The 24050-nt window shown below is 42.4% G+C and overlaps 2 protein-coding genes across 4 annotated transcripts in view; one reads left to right on the top strand and one right to left on the bottom strand.

Moving 5' to 3' along the window:
* Positions 1-20947, bottom strand: part of PTPN14 (protein tyrosine phosphatase non-receptor type 14) — a 121574-nt gene extending 100627 nt beyond the window's left edge. The window contains exon 1 of one of the 2 annotated variants that reach the window (XM_057397040.1): positions 20664-20947. The gene's annotated coding sequence lies outside the window, so the exon portion shown is untranslated. Of the gene's footprint in view, positions 1-12375; positions 12793-20663 lie in introns of those variants that run through there. The other variant, XM_057397039.1, reaches the window with a different exon arrangement.
* Positions 20948-23246: 2299 nt separating this feature from the next.
* CENPF (centromere protein F) overlaps positions 23247-24050 on the top strand; it is a 41247-nt gene continuing 40443 nt past the window's right edge. For both annotated transcript variants that reach the window (XM_057397037.1, XM_057397036.1), the window contains exon 1: positions 23247-23447. In XM_057397037.1, the coding sequence (XP_057253020.1) occupies positions 23286-23447 (162 nt within the window). In that variant the 5' untranslated portion in view covers positions 23247-23285. The remainder of the gene's footprint in view (positions 23448-24050) is intronic.

The following is a 24050-nucleotide window of genomic DNA, read 5'->3' as shown; positions in this document are numbered from 1 at the left end:
CTTTTTTAGCCTGCGTATCATTGTAACATCTGCCGTTGCCAACAAAATAAAGCTAAAAAAATAAAGAAAAAGAAACCTGAGAAAGTATCAGAGCTGGAAAGCTGTTTCAGACAAAGAAAGAATGTAGTTAAGAGGGTAAAAAAAGGGGGAAACCCCACTAATTTAAGCAAACCCTTTGTTCCAGAAACATGACATGGATACCTCCTGAAGGATATTGTAAAAATACTGGAAAAAGCCTTGGTGAGACAGGAAGTTTAAACACAGCTAATCTAACGATTACTGCCACAACACAGGAAGCAAGCACGTTACCAGAGAGCTGACAAAACCAGAGATGATTTTAGGTGTTTACTTATTCCCAGACATAGCTAAAACCACTGCTAAAGGATCTCAGGTTGAGCACAGTCTGACCACTACAGGTTTTTTGTTTGGGAAAAAAAAAACCCTACAGCAATTGACTTTACAAGTAATAATCCTCCAACAGAACTCCCTTTGCAACAAGTTGTCAAGAGTTACTGACCCTTTCAACACACTCACCTTTGGAAATGCCATTTCCTATTACAAAGTGATGTCCTGATCCTGCAAGCCTCTGCTCACACAAACACTCTGGTTTGGTAATCAGGGCTGCAGGTTATGCTGGTAAGCAGACACCGGAGGCTTTGGGATGCAGCGCTCACCAACTGGACTTCCTGCTTGGAGCTTGCAGCGCCAAGGTAAATAATCATACCACCACACTGACAGATGTCAGGAGTATGAGGTATTGACTAGATTTACTACAGTCCTGAATAACTGAGTTGTAACTTTCCGCTCTCCTAGCAGGTAACATAACGATGTGAGCTGTGTTACAATGCTAACATTTACCCAACTGCAACACTTAAACTTCCAATTCTTTGAATCCATGTGTATTGTACTGGCTTCTTGCACGAGATTTTGAGCCCTTTTGGTCTAATTATGCTGGCTCCATAACCATCTGCAGGAAGAGGTCTGAATTTAACCTAACAAAGTCTCAATTGCCTTATAGTCTATCTGGCCAAAGGACATAAAGCAGTTTGTCATCATGATCCTGGCGGGACAAGGATAATCAGTGGTCAGTCTCACCAGACATGGCAATGGGGCACCCTTTTGTGTCTAACTTCCTCCAGCCTTGCAGTTTGTCCTTGTAAAGCTCTCGCTGTTCATGAGCTAATGCATCTATGTTTGAACAAACTCAGTACAGGAACTGCTTCCACACACTCGATAACATCTTCTGCTTACACTTCTACCAGACCATCAGAACCACTGTTTATTGCCATGTTCCTTAATTCAAGAAGGAATGAAGGTATACAAATCACTGAAAATATAATACAAAAGAGTTTACACACAGTCTTTAAAGGCATAACCAAATGCTACAATAAAATACTGGAACCGATTCCTGTATTTCAAAGTCTCCTAAATCCAAAGGGAGATTTTCTTTGTCCGATATATTTCTAACTCCTGAGAGATATAAACTGCACAAGTAAAGCTTACGGCCATGTCTAAACACCACTTATCTAGTGCAAAATGCCACAGTGGTTGTGGTCATAGGCTGTTCATGATGCAATCATACAGAGCCTGTAATAAAACACATCACATTTGGGGGGCTAAAGATTAATGGTTTTCAGTAGTTGACAGAACTACTCTTAAACTATCTACCTTTGGTCTTTTATAAACCTCATTTGCCTTTCCTATATTTCTCTACCATCACAGGGATGAGATATATACTCCCTTTTAAAACAAAAGCTACAAAGGAAAAGAACAACACAAATTTCAAGTTCTCCTCAATGTCTTTTCCTACCAGGCAGAGGACTCACTGCATAAAGACTTAATAAACCCCCAACTCTGACAACACCATCCAGCACAGATTCTGCACTGTTTGGTGCATAGTCCCTTCCACTGCAGCTAGCACTCAATACTCAGCACTATCAGTTCCTTACACTGATGAAATGCTTTTAGGTTTGACCCCTTTACACAAACATCATCACACATGCCAGTAAAATCATTTGAGACAGCAGTGGAGGAAATCTACATTTAAGTCACCACACAAACAGTTCCTGCCCATACTGGTCCTCTCTGAAATGCATCTACCACCTTGCTTAAAACATGTTGTAGACAGCAGGTCTAATGATGTCTGATGAAACCTGGTCACCTGGCGTAGCTACCATGAAAGCAGCTTGGGCATCACACCTCAAGGCAGGAATACCCATGGGTCAACAAATATACAGCCTTTCAAAAGCGTCAGGATACAGCAAATGAAGAGCATTACCAATACAGGTACAAAAGGATGAAATACTATAAAGGAGGTCACTTTGTTCACGAGGGCCCCAAAACACAATTCTGCCAAAACTAGTTACTTAAATATCTCTGGATTGGTTTCAAAGTACTGTTTCACCACAGTACTAGAAAAAATAGCACTATTTTAGCACTATTATGTGCTAAAAAAGCACACTAAATGCCCAAAGGGGGGTGGGGGGGGTGTGAACCAGAACACACAAACAAAAAAAACCCAAACCCTCAACTTTTTCCCATGTTCAGTAACCCAACCTTAACAGAGCTGTGGAAAAATAACAACCACGGGAGCTAATATGACATGGGCTTAACTGTAAAATGACTTCATTGTTTCAAGCCCCTGTGAAGAAAGGGACCTATGTGATTCCAGGGCCAGAAACTTGCCTGGTTCTCTCAGAGGCTCAGACCTTCCAGTGCCTGTTCTAGTGGACTGCCTCGCGTTACTGTAACATGGTCCCAACAACACAGTTGGTATTCCTGAGAGATTAATACAATAAATCATAGAACTACTTATAGGGAAGTTTCTCCTCATAAACAATTTAGATTCTGCCATAGACTGATAAAATCATTTTATTCACTATATTACCAAAGGGTCCTTTTCAACACGTAAGTTCTAAATGTTATCTGACTTCATTCCCGTGTTTTAGCTTTTGTAAAAGGCACTCAACAGTTAACACACACATTCTGCTTTCTGAACTGTAGCCACAGCTCACTCAGGCCATAGCAAAAAGCCTTCTGAATATAACCATGCACAAGTCTGGTTATTTTCATCCTAAGAAAATATTGAGGATATCCTTCCCAGTCACCGTCACATCCTCTGTGGCTCTGTTTGATTACAACATACAACGTGGACAGACAGAAATGCATTTGCTCTGATTCCAACCCCAAGTAAAAAATGAATTACATGATGAATCCATACTACTGAGGACGACAGAGAAAGCAAAATTCAGTGGTATTTAAGAGTGGACAGTGTTCTCTGCAGTTAGCTTAACACCCCATTCATTTAAAAGTATTTACTTGCATGGAACTTACTGTATTATCACTGCAAGCTCACGGTCCTGCCAGTCACAACCACTTCATACTGCTCATGGAGGGGAAGGAAGTGCACAATTGCACAGCCGCATGCAGAGAGTTAGTGGCACTTGTCCAGGACGCTGAACACATCCACAGTTAAGCTACACATTAAAAACTCCTATTGTAACCCAAGCCAAAAATACAAAAGCAGGAGAGAAACCTTACATATAACATCAACAAAAACTGATGTTATCGATGTGTCTCTACTGTGTACCCACGTCTTGTCAGATGGTTCAAACGATTACCTAGTGCAGGGGTGACAACTGTCATTCCTAAGCCAGGTTCTAGGAAAACTGTAAGAATAGATCAGTCTCTGGATAAACCTTATTTGTAGGTCAGAAGAAACAACTGGGCCACCGTTAGGCAAGGTTTCATGGTTTCTGAAAGCACATCCTACCCACATTAATCATTCACCCTTTCAGCAGTGAGGAGTTACATGCAAATGTATAAGACAAACACTCAGAGCTGCTCTGTGAGCAAGTTTTAGGTTACTACACCAGCAACAAAGAACAAGAAGCGCTAGAGCAAAACTAACACAGAGCAAGTAGAGACGATCCCATACTCCAAGCTACTGCATTCTTCTTAAAGGTGCTTGCCTCCATTCCAGCTCCGGGGCATGCTCATCGCTTCATGAAGTCAAGTCCTGAGGTGGTATCAGTAATTCTCTTCTGACATAACTGGCTCTTAATTACTGAAGTGGAAACTTGCAGGAAATGGGCCTTTCTGAATTTGCATATTCAAATGCATGTGTTTAAGACAATTTCCCAATTAAAGACAGAAACCAGAAAAACTAAGAAATTAACCAGCTACAGGGAAGGACAGGCTATGACCAAGGAAACCCAAATCCTCACATAGATACCTGCTCTCTCCAACACACCATTTGCCTACTGCACCAAACCATTTCTTCTCTTCTTCCTTAGGTTGTAATTCAAGACACATACTATGCCTTTAGCTATCTGCAAAGATCCCAGCACATTCTGTAATGCAGAAAGCAAATAAAAGCCATTAATTATTAAACTAAATCTAACTCTCCATATACAGCATAGTTTTTATTTACACTTTTCTCTACAGAACATTAAGTTAGGAAAACATTAAACCGCATACTAAAAGCCCTAAAGTATCTAAGAGGCAAAATAACTTCCATCTTGAAACGGCAGCTTTTATGTCCTGCTTAGCAGGAAGAAAGCTAATAAAAATAAAACTGGAAGTGAAATTACTAGCTACAAACATACTCTGTGTCTGGATGCTAAATGCTAAGCTGCCTCAATAATACTCTCCTGCAATATTTCAGTTCTGCTTTAGGAACAAGATTTCCAACTATGCACAAATCCATTCTGGGCCACCAGGCTACCAACAGGGACACAGGGAATAAGACTCACAAGAAAACCCTGCCATTGCCTTGCTCTGTTCTCAGAAAGAATCAACAAAGCGGGAAGCAGCACCATTCAAGTATCAATACTGTGATTTAGCTCTGTTGTCACAGATTCCCACAACACAGTCTTGGCAAAGGTGCAAGGAATCACAGGACCTTCACTCAAATATGTCTACGTAAGTTGTTCTATTCACAAGCAGAAACTTGCCCTGTGCACTGCCCATTCTGAACCTACCAGAGCTCTGAACCTCTGGAAATATTTCTCTCTATCAGCAAAAGACTGCATCAGCCATCCCCTGACGTTAGTAGCCAACATCTTTATGTGGTTAACTGGCCAAGGTATGGTCCTAAACAGACTGAATCTTCACAGCACTGTGAACAATGTAAACAGATGCCATTCTTACTGAGTAGCTCTTAAAGTAGGCCAACCAAGGGCAAAAGAATTACCATCATTTCACATGCCTGTTTCCCCATTGCCCCCAAAGCTCATCAGAGCGCTTCCTCCTGAGGCAGATCTGTTCACACTGAGCCCCTCAGAAAGCTCTTCAGGGAGAAGTCAGATTTCCTCAGGAATCTCTCCTTTTTTACACGTGGGCTAGGACTTTCAAGGCCTGCTCCCCCCAAAGGCATCAGAAGTTTTACTCACCCTCAGCACAGAGGTGAATTAGGCCTCTGGATGTATTGATTTTCTCTCTCCTCTCCCTCTGTCCCAGTAAACAACAGGCACAAGGTTTTGTGTGGAAATTCCTTTACGTTGTCCCACCTAAGTGCTGCATATCACACCCTCAGAAAATGCAGAGTTTCCACTACCAACAGGATACAGTTTTGCTTTGAAAGAACAAATGGAAGTGCTGAGGGAAGGAGTAGCAATGAAAATGGCATGTAGCAGTAAACATCAAAAAAGGGATCCAGCTTCTGTTGGTTAAATCTGTGACTGGCAAAGTCCCCTGCTCTTGCTCAGACTTGTCCAAAACCCTACCTTAGTTATCATCATCAATAAAAGCTAAAGGTATTTTATCTACAAGGTAGTGAATGTCTCCTCTCAAAAGAGGGAGTTCCGTGATAAGAGCTAATCTAAAAAACCTTAGGAATGCAAACTATTCTCTCAGTTGTAAAAACAAGAATTGCACAAAAACAGGTTCAAACAACTACTGGCAACCTTCTGCTTCTCCTACACAGCCAACTTCTCCCCAGCCAAGGCCCTGCCCAGCGTCCTTTGGGCAGCTACGCTTCAAACCCAGCCCAAGGGTCAAGGGATGGAATCCCAAAGGAGGCCACCGCTTTGATGCACCTTCACCAACAAAGGCCTTCTCATTAACCTTATTTTCTGAGCTCAGAAAAGCAGTGCAAGGCTACCCCCAAAACAGCTTCAGCCTTTCAGGGGAAGTCAGAAAATCAGTCCACGTTTGATTTTGCAGACAGCAGGCAGGCAGCCTGTGAGACAGCTCATTATGGTTGGTCAGAGCACCTAAAAGTTGCTAAAGTCTTTGCTTTTTATACTTTAAGTTACACTAGAGTTTCCTGAAACTTTCAGAGGCAAAGCTTACACCCTCCATACATTAACCTGTTAACGTGAGGTGCTGATTTTCAGATCAGTCATGATCCCCACTTGCTCTACTGTAACAGATTCACATTTATAGCCTGTAGATGTGCAAGAATTCCACGGTGTTGGCCTACTATTGCTTTGACATCATTTGTTTTGAAAGACCCGCTAAGTTGCACAAGATGTAGTTACCCCCAAAACCTGATCCTCGTATTTCTCACAAACACACACCTACCATTGGTACAGAACTCACAAATATTTGTATTAACCACACAGATTACAAAACATTCCTTTTGTATATTTGTATATACAAATGTTTATAAAAATGTGCAAATTTGTATATATAAATATACAAAATATGTATATTTGTATATAAGTATTTCTAGTTGCCCATTAAAGCACATACTAGAAACCATCTATCATTATAACCAAACTGATTAATAACAGATACCAATGTTATCTGCCTTTTATATGAAGGCTGTCATTTCTGCTCTCTACCCCAGCCCAGGCTGCATCAGAGCAAGGTTCAATAAATTAAAACATCAAACTTTATTGTGTTAAAGACTTAAAGGCAAAGATATACTTTCCATCAAGCCTGAACACATATAAACCCCCAAACTTTCAATTCTACCTGCATTAGTATTTAATTAAAGCCACCATCATTCATAGTATAGTACAGAGATTAAATTGCTATAGTGGGTCAACACATGAGCCCAATAGCCTGTTTTTAACAGCAGCTTACCCAGTAAGAAAACATATGAAATACCATAGCAGGCACTTACAAGATGATCTGTCCCTAAAAGAAATGTCTTGGTCCGTATCAGGTAGCGTTGATTGTGCCCTAGAGTACTGCAGTTAGCACCCCTTCAGCTGTATCTGTGACTGTTCCTCCTGTCCCTAGGAACAGTTACTTATCTTTCTCATCCTACCAAGATCTTAATTTCATTTATATCATAGAATCATAGAATCACAGAATGGTTTGGATTGGAAAGTACCTTGAGATCATCAAGTTCCAACCCCATGCCACGGGCAAGGACACCTCACACTAGATCATGTCGCCCAAGGCTCTGTCCAACCTGGCCTTGAACATTGCCAGGGATGGGGCATTTACCACTTCTCTGGGCAGACTGTTCGAGTGCCTCACCAGCCTCACAGTAAAGAACTTCTTCCTTATAGCTAACCTGAACTTGCCCTGTTTCAGTTTAAACCTATCACCCCTTGTCCTATTGCTACAGTCCCCAACAAAGCATCCCTCTCCAGCATCCATCATCTGCTTTGGCAGTAAATATTACAATTACTTATACAAAAGAAGTTATTTAAGTATATTATTATACACATTGTCTTTCAAACTACTCCCTATAACTAGTCATTGTATCAAAGGGTAATGGAATTATCACTTATTAATGGTGAATCATTATTTTGCACATATATATCCTACCTCCTCTGACCTGATTGAAACAAAACCACACAAGTATTTTCACTTCAATTTCGTGTAATATTTTCCATCTCTCTTCTTTGTTAGGAGACCACAAATTATTTATTCCAGGTGAATGTGAGCACTAGTTTAATAACGTCCTTTGTGTTAACACAGCATTGCACAACAAATATGGCATTTTTTTCTGCCCAGTGCTAAGCATTAAGGAGGTACACATGTTCCAATAAAACCTTGTTTAAATCTCCCTCCCTTAATACACTTAACTTACAACCCAGTAACATGAACAAGTCATTTGATTATTCCAACATGCATATTCTTGAATTTATCAACATCATCTGCTGTGCTTCCCTTTTACCCAGCTTCCTTGGATTCCCTTTTCAATTTCTCAGTCATCTTCAATCTTGCCTAATCAAAATACTTCTGCATCATTAGCAAGTTTTGGCACACCATCATTCATCCAGTTTATTAGATCACCAACATACACATTCAACACCCTCTTTTCAGAGTTGTTTTTACATCACGTTGTGCTTTAAGGTTTACATTGCCTTAAAGTAAGAAAAAAAGAGTATTCTAAGTCATAAGAAAAAGTACACACCTGGAGGATTGGAGAGTGGTAGCTCCCAAAAGACTCACTTGGTGTTGAGCCAAGCTCAAATGCTAAACTCTTCACATGAGCAGAACACAAGAGTGCCACAACAGCTACAGCTCATCAGAGCAGGCCTGTAGCAGGTCAGTGTTCTCTTCTCCCCAGTACATCACCCATCCAACGTCACATACCCTTTGGTTTAGAAAACCTTAATAACAGTTAAATTTATGCTTAATTAGTGCTAAGTTCATAGTCCCTTAGGTACTTTCAGAAGTTTCTCACATACAGTTTATAGGATGTAAGACTGCCTATTAGGGCAGCAATGATGGAGGGGGATATATTTTAACCCAAATGTGCACGTTCCTCTTACGTGCTATGTGCTGCACCAGTCTTGCATCATTAACTCCAGACAGCATTTTGAGCCTGGATTTGCTGACCTTGAGTAGCACTTTGAAGGGCAGTCTTTAACACTTCTCTACTTTCCTCTGCATCTAAAGCAAAAAACACCAGTCACCATTGTTCAGATGCCATTTCATTTGCGTAGTTACATTACCTTGATTTGACCACGACCTAATCTTGCCAAATCACTAAAACTGGGACAAATTCCACTAGAGTCTACGTGGACATCGAATGTTAAAGACAGTGAAATTAAAATGCTCCTAATCCCTCAAACCTTCACATGAAGTCATCCTTGAATTGAGCAAATTTGCTTTCAAAACATATTTCATTATATTTATGTATTAACGAGTAAAAAAACCCAAAACAACCAGATTTAGCTAGTGAAAATCATTCTCCTTAATTCCAATGAAAAATAGCTCAAACTGTGCTATCTTAAAGGAATCAGTAAAACCAATACTGAGATTTCTTGCCTACCAAAGCATGAACTGTGAATGAACAGATTAATATCATTTAAAGGTTTATTTAACCAGAAGAGGTGCAAGCAGAAGGATAGTGTGCGTACCTGCTCAACAAGGAAAGCCAAATCCGATTTACATCCAAGGACTAATAGTCAAAACCAATTCTGATTCTTCATATTTAAGTTGTACCTTGACACACCTTTTAGCTTAAAAAAGTTCAGCAAGCTCCAGTTTTGTGTTCTGATTGCCAAACACCATCAGGAGATGGGGAAAAGGAAAATGACCATCCCATTAACCCACACAACCCAAAAATACTGCCTCCAAATCACACTGTTTCACAAGAGAGATGAAGGCCAAGTCAACAAAACCCACCCAACCTGATACAGCAGCTAAATGACAGCTTTTGGACACTTGGACATCCACCCCATTGATCCTTTCACACTGCAGAGCTCTCCTGGCTCCCTGCAACAGCCCGAAGGAAAAAGGGAAGAGTCACGAACTGTAGTTCCTGTTCTTGAGGCTATTTCCACAGTCTCTGAATAGAGAACCACTAGATTTAACAAATGGGAGCAGACCTTTGCACATAAAGTTTCAGTGCCTCTTGTGCACAGGCATCCTCCTCACAGGAGGAACATTCACAGGGTAAGAGTTTGCTTTCAAAGACCAGGATCTGTCTCAGTGGAACTCCACAAAGTATAATAGGCCATGGCATGCTGCACTCCATGATGGACTCAGACATAAAAAAGACTTTTATGGCATCTGCTCAGCATAAAAATTAAGCCTTTACTGAAATCTCCTTGTAATTGAGCTGGATGCACATGCACAGATTTATTGCATACCAAGTATTACAGCCTGGCTCCTGCAAAGACTTGTATACATGTTTATTATTATGGATATGAAAGAAATTCTGCGGTTTCAAAAGCACTATTCATGAACATGAATTTAAGCACACGGGTGGGTCTTCTGCAGGACCAGGACCCAAATGCACCTGAGCAGTGCTGCCTGCTGAGAACCTTCTACCTTTTGTATCCCACCAGTAGTTTATACCCCCCCTCAGCTGATTAATCATTGCAACAGAGAAGAACTTGCTTTCAGCTGAGGAGCTGGAGTTCAATTACACTTTCCACACTCCATATACCTACGCTAAACTTGAATCCAGATTAAAATGAGCTCCTTAAGCAACATTTAATCAAACACAGCCCCACCGGATATTAAAAGACACAGAATGATGCATCTTTTAGCTTAAAAATGTTTTGGCTGCAGTGGTACCAAACAAATACAGAAAAAAGAAGCCACAAAGTTACCAGAAACATGTAGACAAGTCTTCTATTTCAACGTATTAAATACTGTCTACAAAATTGGAGGAATCACTGGTGGCCAAGATAACTTGCTAAGTACACCAAAGCAGATGTATGTCATAGAAAGCCATTCCATACGTAAGTTACAACAACTGAGTCACGGGCCTCTGCTGGACAAGAAGGACCAGGAGAAAAGTCAGTCACTGGTACTGACACTGGTTGCTAATTCACTCTCAGGAACACTGCACAAAGCTGCTTCTACTGTTACAGAAACATGGAAAAGTTATACTTAAAACTGGAAACATATATATATGTACATAGAACTCGGTTTGCTCAGCACAGACATCAGTCCTGCAGCCCTTGCTCTGGCCTTCATCTGCACCTCCGGATCCTCCGAGGCCGCATGGAGACAGTCGTGCTTCTCAGCTTCTCCCACGCGAATGGAGAGGCAGAAGGGACAGCCACAAGCTCTGCCACAGGTTTTTGGAGCTACCTTTTAGCTGACGGGCTGCGTGCTTCAAAGCCCAAATTTGCAAAGCTCCCAACTTTTGTATCACAACGTATTAGACACACACAAGTGCCCTCTGCCTGTAAGCAATTCTGGCACAGCCTCCTGAAGAAACCAAAATAAGTTGAGGAAAGTACTGCCAATACCAGAGCAGGGCCTAAAGCTTATTTGCATTCCTATACTATCAACACACACTTTATTTTACACCATGTAACAAGCACTAGGTGTCAGTGGCAGACCCCCAGAGGGCAAGAGCAAAAGCTGGATAATCTGTATTTTGTCCCTCATACTCGATAGGACACTCTGAGCCGGACAACCAGAGAGCAGCTCCTGCTCTCCTGCTGGGACTGCCTCCCCTAACGGCTCTCCCCCCCAAAAGACCTGACTACCTTCTCTCGTAAGATGGAGGTTGGCAGGTGGTGGCTTGTGATTTGGGGGGAGCCATTTTATATGTCTAGTTTTCCAAACTCTCAAGAACTTCAGCATAGAAAAGTGCTTTTGGAATACGCAAACCCAGGAGCCATCACCCACACGGAGTTTAAAGACAACAGAAAGAACTGGCTCCTTGTAAAAGCATTTCTTTCAGCTACAGTTTCAGGCTACATGCCAAAAACCCCAGATCACTTTTTGGGTACCACCACACTGAATCCAAACCTTTACTGTTACACTTACTTACTGTTACCTTACAATGTTTGTTCCCACCTTGTTAAAGTCCCAAACAGCCGAATAGTTGCTTATGAATGGCAACATGCGAATATTTTATGCAAATCAGAGCTACAATGTTCTCGATAGGAAAGCCCTAGCACACATTATTGTATCCACATACCGCACATACATTATCTGACGCTCGTCCCAAATACAGCCCGATAAAGAGAGCTCTGCTGAGACCTTAACAATTCATCGACTCCGCCACATCAGGAATGAGAGCAGATGTCATTCCTGCCCGCACAACTAGGCGTTACAGAGCTGCTCAAGACGGCCACTTTAGCCTTGACTGTAACTTAACAAAGAACAAGGTAAACCCCCGAGCGGGGGGACGACAAACACAGGCACACCGCGCTGTAAATACGAGTAGCCTGCCCGTTCCTAGCTTCTTACAAATACCTCTTGATTTTATACAAACGCCGCGTTATCTGGGTGCCTACCAGATTAAATTCACGGGCTGGAAGGGCCATCAGAGGCTTGTTTACCGCAGGTCACCGACTGGCATTTGTAACCCAAACTTAGCTCTTTTGGTAATTTACAAGCAGCAGCGTTCGTAGCTGCACACCGAAGAGCACAAGCGAGTCTGACGCGGGTGTTCCCGCAGAGTAAAAGGCTGATTCAAAGTCAGCGCGGCTGGCCGATAAGCGGCGGGGACGCTCTCCAGCCCAAACTCGAGCGAACTCCGCAGCTCCTTACCTGCTCGGCGGCGGCTCCGGCGTTACGCGCTCCCGCGGGAGGGGAAGCTGGTGGGGAGGCAGACCCGCTCCCGCCGCCCCGGCCCGGCCAACGTGGGGAGCTTCGGCGGGGCGGCCGGGAGCTGGGGGGGGGCCGGGGCGCCCTGAGCTCCGGCTGCCGCCCGCGGGGTGCGGGCAGGAGGGAGGCTGAGCGTAAGGGAAGGAGGGAGGGGACTGGTGTCCCGCGGGGGCGAGTGGGGCCAGTGGCGGGCGAGCCGGAGGCGGCGGGGCCGGGGCAGGGCTGGGGCCGGGGCGGCGCAGGGAGTCACGGCTTAGGAATGCCAGGAATGTGGGGCGGCCGCGAGGCCCGGAGACGTCGGGGACGCGACTTGGGATTTCCTTTCTCTTTTTCTCTCTTCTTTTTTTTTCTCTCTTTAAACTACTCCCCCTTTCCCCAAGGAAGGAGGAGGGCCGAAACCCACCCTGCGGAGGAGGGAAAAGAAGGAAGGGAGGAAGAGGAGGGCGCAGGCTCCTGCCAATCCGGACGGGTGCCGGCGGCAGCCCTCCCGAGGAGGGCAGAGCTGCCAGGTGCGGGGCGCCTGCTTTGCCTCGACTCCCCCGTCCCGTCCCCCCCTCCCCTCCCGCGGCCCCGCCCCTGCGATCCCGAGGGGTGTCGCGGCCGGGAGCCGGTGCTGGAGCCCGGGAGGGGTGGGAAGGGAAGGGAAGGGAGGCTCGGCACAGCACGGGCCTCGGAGCTCCGGCGTTCTCTCCCGTGCGCAGGGCCGCCCGCTGCCTCCCTTCTGCCGTTCCACAAGTCCCTGTCCATCTCCCGCTGGCTTGGCGCTACAGCATCGCTTCTTCTGCCCTTCAGATCTGCACTCCTGCTTTTCCCATTTCAGACCCTTCGGTCTCCTGCATTCTGTGTGACCCTCTGCCCACAGAGCAGGGGACAGGCTGAAAAAATACCCATGGTGACCTCATGCATGTGCCTTGCTGGACAGTAAGCAGGGGAAGACTGAAGTTGGCTTGAAACAGGGTGGTTGGTAACTACGTGAAATGCCCAGAACACCTGGTGCTTTGCAGGTGCAGGAAATCCCTCCTGATTGCTGCTCTAAGAGAGAGTAGGGACAGAGAGTGCAAAGAGTGCCATCAGGGTGGCTGGGGCTACCAAGGGATGTTGAATGGATCACACGGGCCGAAGAATGGTGTGTTAGGAATGACATGTAGATGCTTCTGCGTGTCATCAGTGATAGACAATTTGCAGGATGGTTTTGTCCTTAGACTACATTAATATAAAGTGATTCACATCCCCCAAAGTGTATGCAAACGCCTCTGGTACCAGTGGGCACCTGCAGGAGGTACCCCTCTGAAACTGTGACACCAAAAATGAAGGACTCTTACAACCATGGCAAATGATGAAAAATAGTGGTAAATGAGAACTGATACCATTTTTGAGTTGCTGTGCTTTTTTGCCTTTTGTACACGCTACTGAAGGAGTACGTGAGTAGATTTGTTGGAGTCAGGCTTACTCAGATTATTAATGGCAAAGAGGATCAGGAGCTGAGAGATGGAGAAATAACACAGATTCTTGATTTGGATAGATAAGTAATTGTATTTAAATACTGTATGTAGAATCATAGGCTTATGCCTTACCTCTGGCATAATATTCTAATTACATTTTGCAAGGAAAGTCCTTTTCATCTGAGACTCTCGAACATTTTACAAACACCACACCTTAATGAAGTAAGTAATTATCCCCATTTTACATATGGCTACACTGAGGCACTAAGAAGTGACACCACGTAAGAGCTGAACTTGAATTGTACTTGACCACATGTAGATACAGAGCTTTTGAGTAACAATCTGAAAGAAACATCAGGTGTCAGAACGAGGTGATACGATGGTTCGTAGAGGGGCTGCCCTCTGCATTTATGCAGCTCAGCTTTATGCCAGAAAACAGCTTTCCCTGACTGAGTGGACAGTTGCCCAAGAGGACAGTGTGCGTCAAAACTAGGGTTTAAATTGTCTGGTTCCCAACAGGTTCTCCCCATGCTGGGGCAGGTGTAAGGATCTTGTTTTCAAGACAATAAATACTGACTTTTGTATCTGTGCCTCAAGGCAGTGGCTACCTGAAGTCTTTTAGTGGAATCCCTGTTTTGCCCCTGGACACTTTCGCTTTCCTAGGTGCCTGCATTTGAAGTAAACTTAATAACTGCAAAATGAAATAATGTGGCAAGAAGCACAAACATGCTGACAGATGCAAAGGGTTGGAGGGGAGATTTTATGTGTTGGCTGTCTACAGGATGGGGGCCTCCAGAAAAACAAAAACTACCTAGAAGAAGTATAATCAGAGTAATTGTCAGCAACAGCTCTAAGACCAGCTGAACCCACTCTGTAAAATGAATTGTATTTCAGACTTACCCAAGCAAAAGAAGCTCCCAAAACTGGGAATGGTGAAGATTATTAATTTTCCATGAGATTATTTAATGCAGTCTGTATTAGACTCTCAGAGACTGTAGGTGCTTTAGAAAAACCAAGCTTCCTAGAAATTATAGCCAGTTACTGCAAAGAGTCTTCCATAAGGAAATGTGTTGGTGCTACTACAGATTTCTGGGACCATTGAAACCTGGAATCTTCACATACATCTTTGTTCCCTGAGAGCTGTCAGGAATATACAACCCTGGGATTAAACCCAACAGTTCCTACCTGCTTCCTGGGGACTGGTTTCCTAAAATACTAAAACTAGATTAGATGATCCTCACACTATGTTAAAATGATACAAATCATTGATTTGGTTCCAAACCCCTGTTCTGGTTCAGATTTGTCCACTAAACCTTGATGGTAAATCTTCTATCAATCATATGTAAACTGGATTACGTATTACCCTTCTGTGCTGCTGGGGAACCATGTTACAGCAATTTGTTACTATTTTTTTGTCTGCGAAAGTGACAGCTCTAAATTGTATTTAGAGACTCTATTGACTTGCTGTAATGATTTATGGACTTTACCTCCAAAATGTTTCCTCTGCTCTGGTATAATTTAAATTTTATACCGGCTCCTTCTGCAATTTCATCAGCATGAAATGGGGAATAACTTATTGACAGGACTGTACCTCGGTTACCTTAGCTACCAGCCTTCGGTCTGATCTCAGGCATGTAGCAGCACATCCCTGTGTCTTAGTTTTCTTATCTGAAAACTGAGATAATGATAGTGATCTGAAGAAGTGCTTTTTGAGTCACAGATGAAAACACTGTATAGGAGAGAGACTTTATTTTTTTTTTCCAAACTGTGGTTTTGACAGGCGTGAATGCTGTCTCAAAACCCTTGTGAAAATAAAGCTCAACACCGTGCAGTTTGACCAAATGGTTAGCTGTCAGCAGAAGAAAACTGATTTTATCTGCGTCAAAATACAGGAGACATTTGTTATGTCAATGTTATCTGCAGATATGTGCAATGAATTCTGAAGTGCCTTAGCACCTCGCTAGCAAGACCTCTTTTGAATGTGTTTAAATTGAGGCTAAAGTTAGAGTCTTGAGTCTTGTTATAACATGGAAAAATCTCAGTCCTCGTTGGCTGGTGAAACCATGTCATAACCTGTTTCATATAAAACTGTCTTTAAACTGTGCTTAAGCAAGAGCTGGTGGTTTCTCCTGTGAACAGCAGATGAAGTTTAATTAGTCTTACAGTCATCTACATTACAATCAAATCAAAGAATGCAGTTGCAACACATTCCCAATTTGTATTGTAAATGTGACCCTAACTGTGTTCCTAAAATCTGTGTCATGTGCTACAGCTGGGTACACTGACCTGACTGTAACATAAGGAAAAACTTCATGCACCAGCCGAAATCCCCATTTCTAAAATCATATTTGTTCTTAATAAACTTATAAATATTTGAAACTGACAAAAAGAAAAAATGGAGGAGGGGGGAAGTTTACTTCTCTAGTATTCTGTGCTCTCATTAATTATTCCATTTAATAGTGCTTCTCAAAATCATCTCTTGGAAAAGGAATTTGGATTACCCAATGTTGGAAAACAAACCTGCTGCCACCAAGCATGAGCCAACATGTTCCAGTACTCTACGGCTTATCACAAGTGAGCCAGCACCCAGTTTTGAAGAGTAGAAAAAGTCTTGGTTGATTATCTGTGCAAATAAACTGTGCTGTGTTGGATATTCTAATTTGCTTACAGCTGTATTCTGCCTGAGGACTTCATCTCTGTGCCTCTTTTCAGCTCTGCAGTAAGAGTTGTACAATGAAAAGCTTTTTAGTATGTGTGAATAAAGTAATGAACTTTTGATTCCAGAGTTGGAAGTACTTCAAATGGTGTTTAGGCAAGGAATATACCTTTCCATGCCACGGTTAAAACTGCTCTCCAAACTGAAATAGTCTAATGACAGAATGAATAACATTTTCTCAGTTTTCATGGATTATCGATTTGAGTACTTTTAAATGTATCCTTTAGCATGGTCATTAAGTCTTCAGACTTCCGAAAGCAGTGGTCTCCTGAACACACAAACAAAAAATCCCTAGCTTTTGACAGCAGTTAATTCAGCAGCATGCCCAGAAGCCAGCACACACCAGGATTTGTAGGTGTTTTAGTGACTGCTCACTTCTGATAGTCATAATTTTTATGCCTCTCAGCATGGATTGAAGTGTCTGACCGTGGGTACACAGTTGAAAGTACTTTCTTGCCACTTAGAGATAAATGGTTTCTTGAGAAAGCAAAGAGCTAACGCTATAATATAAAATGCGGTTTGGGGACCATTACAAACTTGCATAGCTTGAATTTAGCCATTAATGTTTGTTTCGCTCTCTCAAATGGGTGTAAGGCTATGCTTGGGTGTGACAGTTCTATGAAACCCCATATTTAAGACTTTCTGAAATCAATAGTGAAGTGCACTGTAGAAGAGTAAGACCTCAGGTGGATGTACCTCAGCTTTTTGGAGTCTGTATATTATTTCTAAAAGAGCCCTGATTCTCATTCTCACTTTTGGTCCAAATAATAGGAAAATTGGTCTTAGTTAGAGCACTTTGGGAATGCTGAGATGTATATGTAAATACTGTTTTCTATGCTGACTATCATTTGCATGACACAGTAGATACCCTGGAGAGATATAAAACACTTACAAACATTTTCCTGGAAAGTATTAATACAAAAATGATATGAGAAGTACCAATAAAACCGTTGGAATTTAGACTTGGAAGAGGTAAGGAAATCAGGTGATTAACCAAAGTCCTTAAGACATAGAACGCAGTTGTTTCCTCCTTGCACATTTATTTATTTATTCTATTAGATCAGTTCAATTGACTGTTCATAAACTCTGGCTGTTTAAGATGGGTTTCCCATTGCAATTAGTTGGGTGACTGAAAACTCACTTTAGAACTTGCCTTAAAAATGACCAAAGTACTGTTTAGGTGGTTATGGTGTGTGTAAGATAAGGAGCTGTACTTTTATCTATTCAACCTTCTAACAGAAACATCAAAAGATTTCAGAGACAGCATTAAGCTAGGTAGAGGCTAACAAGGAATTTTATTTGTTTCTCATGAATGGTGTAGGTGATGTTCTTTATTTCACTGACTGATAAAAGATTGTACCAGTAGGTGAACACAATAAGAAGCAAGTATAGATTCTCAGCTAATACCTACATAAAATTAATATATATAGTAGTATATAAGAATATGTATAATAAATAGATGTGTAGGATAAATATATATACAGGCCATAACAAAAGAGAAACAAAGCATGAGCTCCAGGCTTTAATTTAGGAAGTTCATAGGAATAGGATGTTCAAATGGAGATTAGGCACAGCAAGGGTAGCCATGATAAATCATGACTTTAGAATAGAGAGGTCAAAAAAGAAGCAAAACTCAGACTACTGAAGGCAATTGTGCAGATGAGAACAATAGGTGATGTCAGTTACCACTGGGTATTTTCTTCATTCCCCATTTGTAAAAAAGAGTTGGTGGTAAAGATGGAAAGAGGCAAACATGGCTATGAAAGGTGTATGTCTTTTACTTCATATGCAGTGCATTTATGTCTTAACCACTTTTCTCTCTCATTTGAATGGAATGATACTCAGAGTAGCTGTACCTGCGTACAGTTAAGAGTACAATTCTAACAAAGGAAACAGAAGCTGTGGACCCATGAAAGTCAGGGAGGAGTGGGTCATAAAGGAAATAGGTTCTTATCTTACCAAATGTCCTCTGAAACCTGGTAACTCCTTGCCCATAAGATATAGAAGTATTTGATAGTCTTATTAATGTACTTTTTGATGTTAGTACCTGTAGCATGAAAGATTTGTGTAGCATTGCTATTTCTAGCAGCAGAACTAGAGAGAGAAGGAATTTACCATTAAGAAAAAAAGAAGAGTTGCAATCTTCTTTACAAGTCAGTAACTGGTAATTTGAACACCAAGACAATTTAGACTTGATGTGTCATATCATAACATAATCATGTATGATTCCCTTCACTGTGTATTAGTTATTTAAGCATCATGCTAATGACTGTATTCATGTTCCTTAGATAGTCTTGAACCTGATCTTCTCCTACAGAAGGCGGTTCTCCATTCTCCCACTCCCAGTCCTTGCCTCCCATGTGGCTGGAGCTCTTGCTAGCGAAGACCAGGGCAAAAAAGTCATTGAGTACCTCAGCCTCTTCCATGTCCCAGGTCACAAAGTCTCCCATTTCTTTCCAGAGGGGTCCCACATTTTCCCTCATCTTACTTTTATTCCCAATGTACCTCTAGAAGTTTTTCCTGTTGCCCTTAATGTCCTCAGCTAGACTGAGGTCTGATTATTAAAAATCATAATAATGCTGCACTACATGCAAAGGTCAAAGAATATTTTCTTGTTATTAAAATTACTCAGAGTAATTGCACTTAATAAGTAAAAGACACTTAAATGAAAGCAGGAGCTGTAAGCTGATTTTATCCTTGTAAAATACACAAGTTATAAAACACAAGAATGCATTTACTGTGGGGAGGTTTCTTACTATCATTTATGATAGACAGGTGTTAGGGATTACAGCATGGGGACTTAGGGTGTTGTTACATAAAGTCTTAACTGATCCAAGCTGGTGTCACCACAGTCCTATCCACTCTCTCCTGCATATCCTGGTTCCATCTGTTGAGCTGGGTCAAGCATTTATCTGATCCCACAGTGCAACAGTTTGCAGACCCAAGCTGTATACAAGGGTAAAGTTACCAGAAAGGCCTTTGCCTAAGATAATACCCCTTACCAGTTTAGCCATCTCCCCCGGCACTTCAGATCAGCAGAAGGTGTCATAAGGGAGCAGTGGCAGCATGCAGGTAAGGAACAAGAGGGAAGGTGGGAATGTAGCAACATGGCAACATTGCCTTGAGGTGTTTTAAACTGCCAGGAGCCGCACCTGTGGGTTCCTATCCAGCACCTGCATGTGATTCACTGTGTCACCTTAGACACCTGGAACCTCAGTCACTTTCTCATTACCAGGAAAGCTACCCACTGGTGTTTAGTAGACTATGCTAGACAATGTGATCACCAAACAATACAGCAGCTGTAGGTATTTTGTCCACTAATACAGTCAACCTGTTGACCCTGGTGTCAACACGAGCACTTCAGTAACAGTTTCCATTAGTAGGTAAGAAATACTTTAATACTCACTAGAGAAACACCCCATTTCCTTTAGGAACAAAGTTACAGATTATAATTTGTGTTATCTGTGGTCTCTGATTTTGCAAATGAACTTTAAGAAAAACTGTGCAGGTCTCTTCAACCTTTTTTACAAGCATAAGGCAGTTAAGAAATCTAAGGTGTAAAGTTCTCTATGTATCCTAATAGTACCCTTGTTTACATGCATTCTGCTCACCTAACAAGGTTTGGCTTCCATGGAGAAACACAACTGCATGAAGAATAGGAAACCTAAGGGTATACAAGCAGTCAAACATTGTATTTTACAACAGTAGCTCACTGGGCTTTATTAGCGCAGACTTAATCTCACAACTCCAGTACAACGCCTAAACTGCCATTTTCTCAGTTACATACCCACATTGGCAGAGATGGAGAATTATGTTTTCCAGAAGCAAGAGGCATCACTTAGTACAGGGTGGGGTTTGGGTGAGGCTACAGGAAACGATCTGGCTTTCTTCTCTCTCACACTCAACTTGGCAATGTGTACTTCTAGTGCCTTGACAGGGAAGCTAGGAAACTAGAACCAGTCAGACACAAAGGCCTGTTTCACTCTTTCTCTAGGTGAATGGGATTGCTCCAGCTCCTCTTTGATGTGTGTATATATGTGTATATACGTATATATAAATGAAATAGGCTTTACCTGATGTATTCTGAATCTGGCAAGGAAGAATATGAAGAAAAAGCTTGGTCTGGTTTCTGCTCCTTGCAGTATCCAAGCAGGGTGGGATTTTCTCATCCGAAGCTCTTTCCTTTTTTTCTCTGCTGCTTTTGTTCCATTGTGTGCTCTGAAATATGAATTCAGTCTTTAGTGGGTTTATGTATTCTGGCCCTTTACCAAAAATTATAGTAAGGAATGCAGGTAAGAAAAAGTAAATGGTCATTGTTAACATTTGGTAAGAACTGAATGGAATTTCAAGACACTTCACAAGGCTGAGGTAGTTTTCTTTGCTCAAAATCATGGAGTGCTTTAAATTGAGGAGCCTCTTAGAAAGACCTCAAGAATCCTAGCCAGTAGAGAGTGATAAAATGAATTGAGTTCAGCAAAGTGATGGTTGTTATTAACACTCTTTAGAAGTTGCTATTATTTGTTCAGTGTATTTGACCTTATGCTTGTATCTTATACTTCACTGTTACATTTGCTAGTATTTTTGTATCTTATATTTACTTGTATAACTAATACAGATGATACTTATGAAGCTAGTGTGCAAAGTAAGGTTGATGGCAAAAAAATTCAAGTATCTGTACTCTTGATGAGTCTTTATTTTTCATGATAATTCATTAACTGCTGCAATAGTCAAGGCAAGGATGCCACATATGACAGGATTCATTTGTAAACCATTATCAACAGAAGCCCAGTACAAATCTGACCATTCTCAGAAACGGGCTTAAGAACAAGCATGCTTTTGTATTTAAGTTTGTGCTCTTGTATTTAAGTTTACAACAGCAGTCAGGTTCCTTTTTTTTAGCCTCATCTATCTAGGTATTCATAAATCACAGGCTGGTTTGAGTTGGAAGGGACTTGAAACCTCATCCAGTTCCAACCCCTACCACAGGCAGGGACACCTTCCACTAGAGCAGCTTGCTCCAAGCCCCATCTGACCTGCCCTTAAACACTGCCAGGGATAAGGCAGCCGCAGCTTCTCTGGGCACTGCTTCCTGCTCCACTGCTGTTCTGTGCTGCTCCCTCAGCAGCACCTGCACAGTCATGTCTAAGGGTACATGAAGCTCACCATAGAATTCTCTATCTTGTTTTTATTAATTACCATTTTTCAGAGGTATTTGTGATAGAATCATAGAAAGGGTTAGAAAGGACCTTAAGATCATCCAATTCCAACCCCCCTGCCATGGACAGGGACACCTCATGCTAAACTATGTCACCCAAGGCTCTGTCCAACATGGCCTTGAACACCACCAGGGATGGAGCATTCACAGCTTCCTTGGGCAACCCATTCCAGTGCCTCACCACCCTTACAGTAAAGAACTTCTTCCTTATATCCCATCTAAACTTATCGTATTAAAGTTTTAACCCGTTACCCCTTGTCCTGTCACTACAGTCCCTAATGAAGAGTCCCTCCCCAGCATCCTTATAGGCCCCCTTCAGATACAGGAAGGCTGCTATGAGGTCTCCATGCAGCCTTCTCAGATGGATCTGTTCCACCAATTTGATGGCTTGTTTTGTTCTGGAGCTAGTTTAGAGGCTTTATAACAATGTGCTAGCGAGTTGGTTGTGCCATATTTACATTCTGACTGCTCAGCTGTTTTTCTTAAGGAAGATTTAACTCAATTTCCTAAATGTGATTAAAAGAACAGTGCTTGGGTAAATATTATAAGAGGCAAGACATCAGGTGAAGTAATCATAGATTCTGATGGAAACATCATTGTTTCAAAGCCAAACCCCCCTCAGAGTGGCGGCTGGGGGAAGAGAGGGGAACACCAGAGGAAGCATTTGGAACCCAAGGGAGTTCATGTAAGTTTTGGAGTCCTGAAGCTTTTGCTGTTGCCATTTGCATTCTCTGATCGCTGTTAGAACACACTTAGAAGTGTTTTTTTACTTTGTGTTTGTATGTTAGGGTAGAGAATAGGCAGCATTGGACTGAATTGCCTTCCCTCTCCCCCTTGCCCCCTTCGTGGGTGTCAGGCACCCTGAGCGGGCTGGTGAGCTGCGGTGTGTCCCCATGGGGTGTTTCCTGAGGGTGGGAGCAGGGCTGGTCCTGACAGTCCGAGCTCCCCAGGCCTGGGTGGGCTCCGCCCGGCTGTCGTTCGTCTCCGCTTTTAGTTATTCTGAGGTAATTTCTTCCTTGTAAATGACTTCCGAACTGTGCTGGTATCTCGGGCAGTGAGCCCGTGCCGGGTCAAAATGAAGGGATGGCTTTTTGCAAAGCTTTCGGATTAAATGCCCCTGAAGTACAACGCTAATGGTTTTCTGCAATCTAGCATAAGCATAAGGTATGGAGAGAAACTTTCTGGAATACAGCAGTCAAATGCAGTTATACGAATATAAACCTGTTATTGTTTGATTGATTGATGTGAGGCTTTAGATTTTAAGCTGAATGAGAGTGTGTCAAAATAGGACTTAATGTTAAAAGCTGCTGCTTGGTATGTAGGTCAGGAAGCCTATATGGTTGTGAAATACTGTGTTCTAATTACTGCTAAGGTTAAAAATGCAGTTTGCTTTAAAAGAAGGCTTGCTGAAAGGTCAATTCTGTCTTTGTGTTTCAGGCATAGCACTGTCTGTTCTGTGTTAAACAAGAATCGTGTCAGTATGAGCTGGGCTGTGGAGGAATGGAAAGAAGGCGTCTCCCCCAGAGTCCTTCAGAAGATTCATGAGCTGGAAAGTCAAGTGGACAAGCTTAGAAAGGAGCGTCAGCAAAGACAGTTCCAGTTAGAGTCTTTGGAGGCAGCTTTGCAAAAGCAGAAGCAGAAGGTAACAGAGGCCCTGTGGTCATTCCCCTAAAATGCTGTTCTCCATGCCAAACACAACTACAAAGTTTTTATCTGGTTGTCCCTAGGGGTGGGTTAGTGTCTTGTTTCTTTCCCACTGACTGGAAATAGCAGAGAAACAGAATATAAACTACTTATATTAATTTTCATCATATTTTCCCTTCTGTTTGGTTCTCATTGATTGCTAATAGAATTCCTGCCTTCTATTTATGTTTGGCGTGATTGCCCATCCCAGAATCAAAGAATAGTTAGGGCTGGAAAGGACCTTAAGATCATCTAGTTCTAACCTCCCTGCCATGGGCAGGGACACCACACTCTAAACCACGTCACCCAATTCTCTGTCCACCCTGGCCTTGAACAGTGCCAGGGACGGGGCAGCCGCAGCTTCTCTGGGCAACCTGTTCCAGTGCCTCACCACCCTCCTAGTAAAGAACTTCTTCCTTATATCTAACCTGAACTTCCCCTGTTTACGTTTAAACTCATTGCCCCTTGTCCTATTGCTACAGTCCCTAATGAAGAGTCCCTCTCCAGTATCCTTGTAGGCCCCCTTCAGACACTGGAAGCTTCTCTGAGGTCTCCATGCAAC

The sequence above is a fragment of the Pezoporus wallicus genome, unplaced genomic scaffold (assembly GCF_028554395.1).
Source record: "Pezoporus wallicus isolate ANWC-B61680 ecotype Strahan unplaced genomic scaffold, APGP_CSIRO_Pwel_v1 contig_14703, whole genome shotgun sequence".
Lineage (NCBI taxonomy): Eukaryota > Metazoa > Chordata > Aves > Psittaciformes > Psittacidae > Pezoporus > Pezoporus wallicus.
Note: the sequence above shows the minus strand (reverse complement) of the source record. Positions and strands in the feature narration are given on the sequence as shown.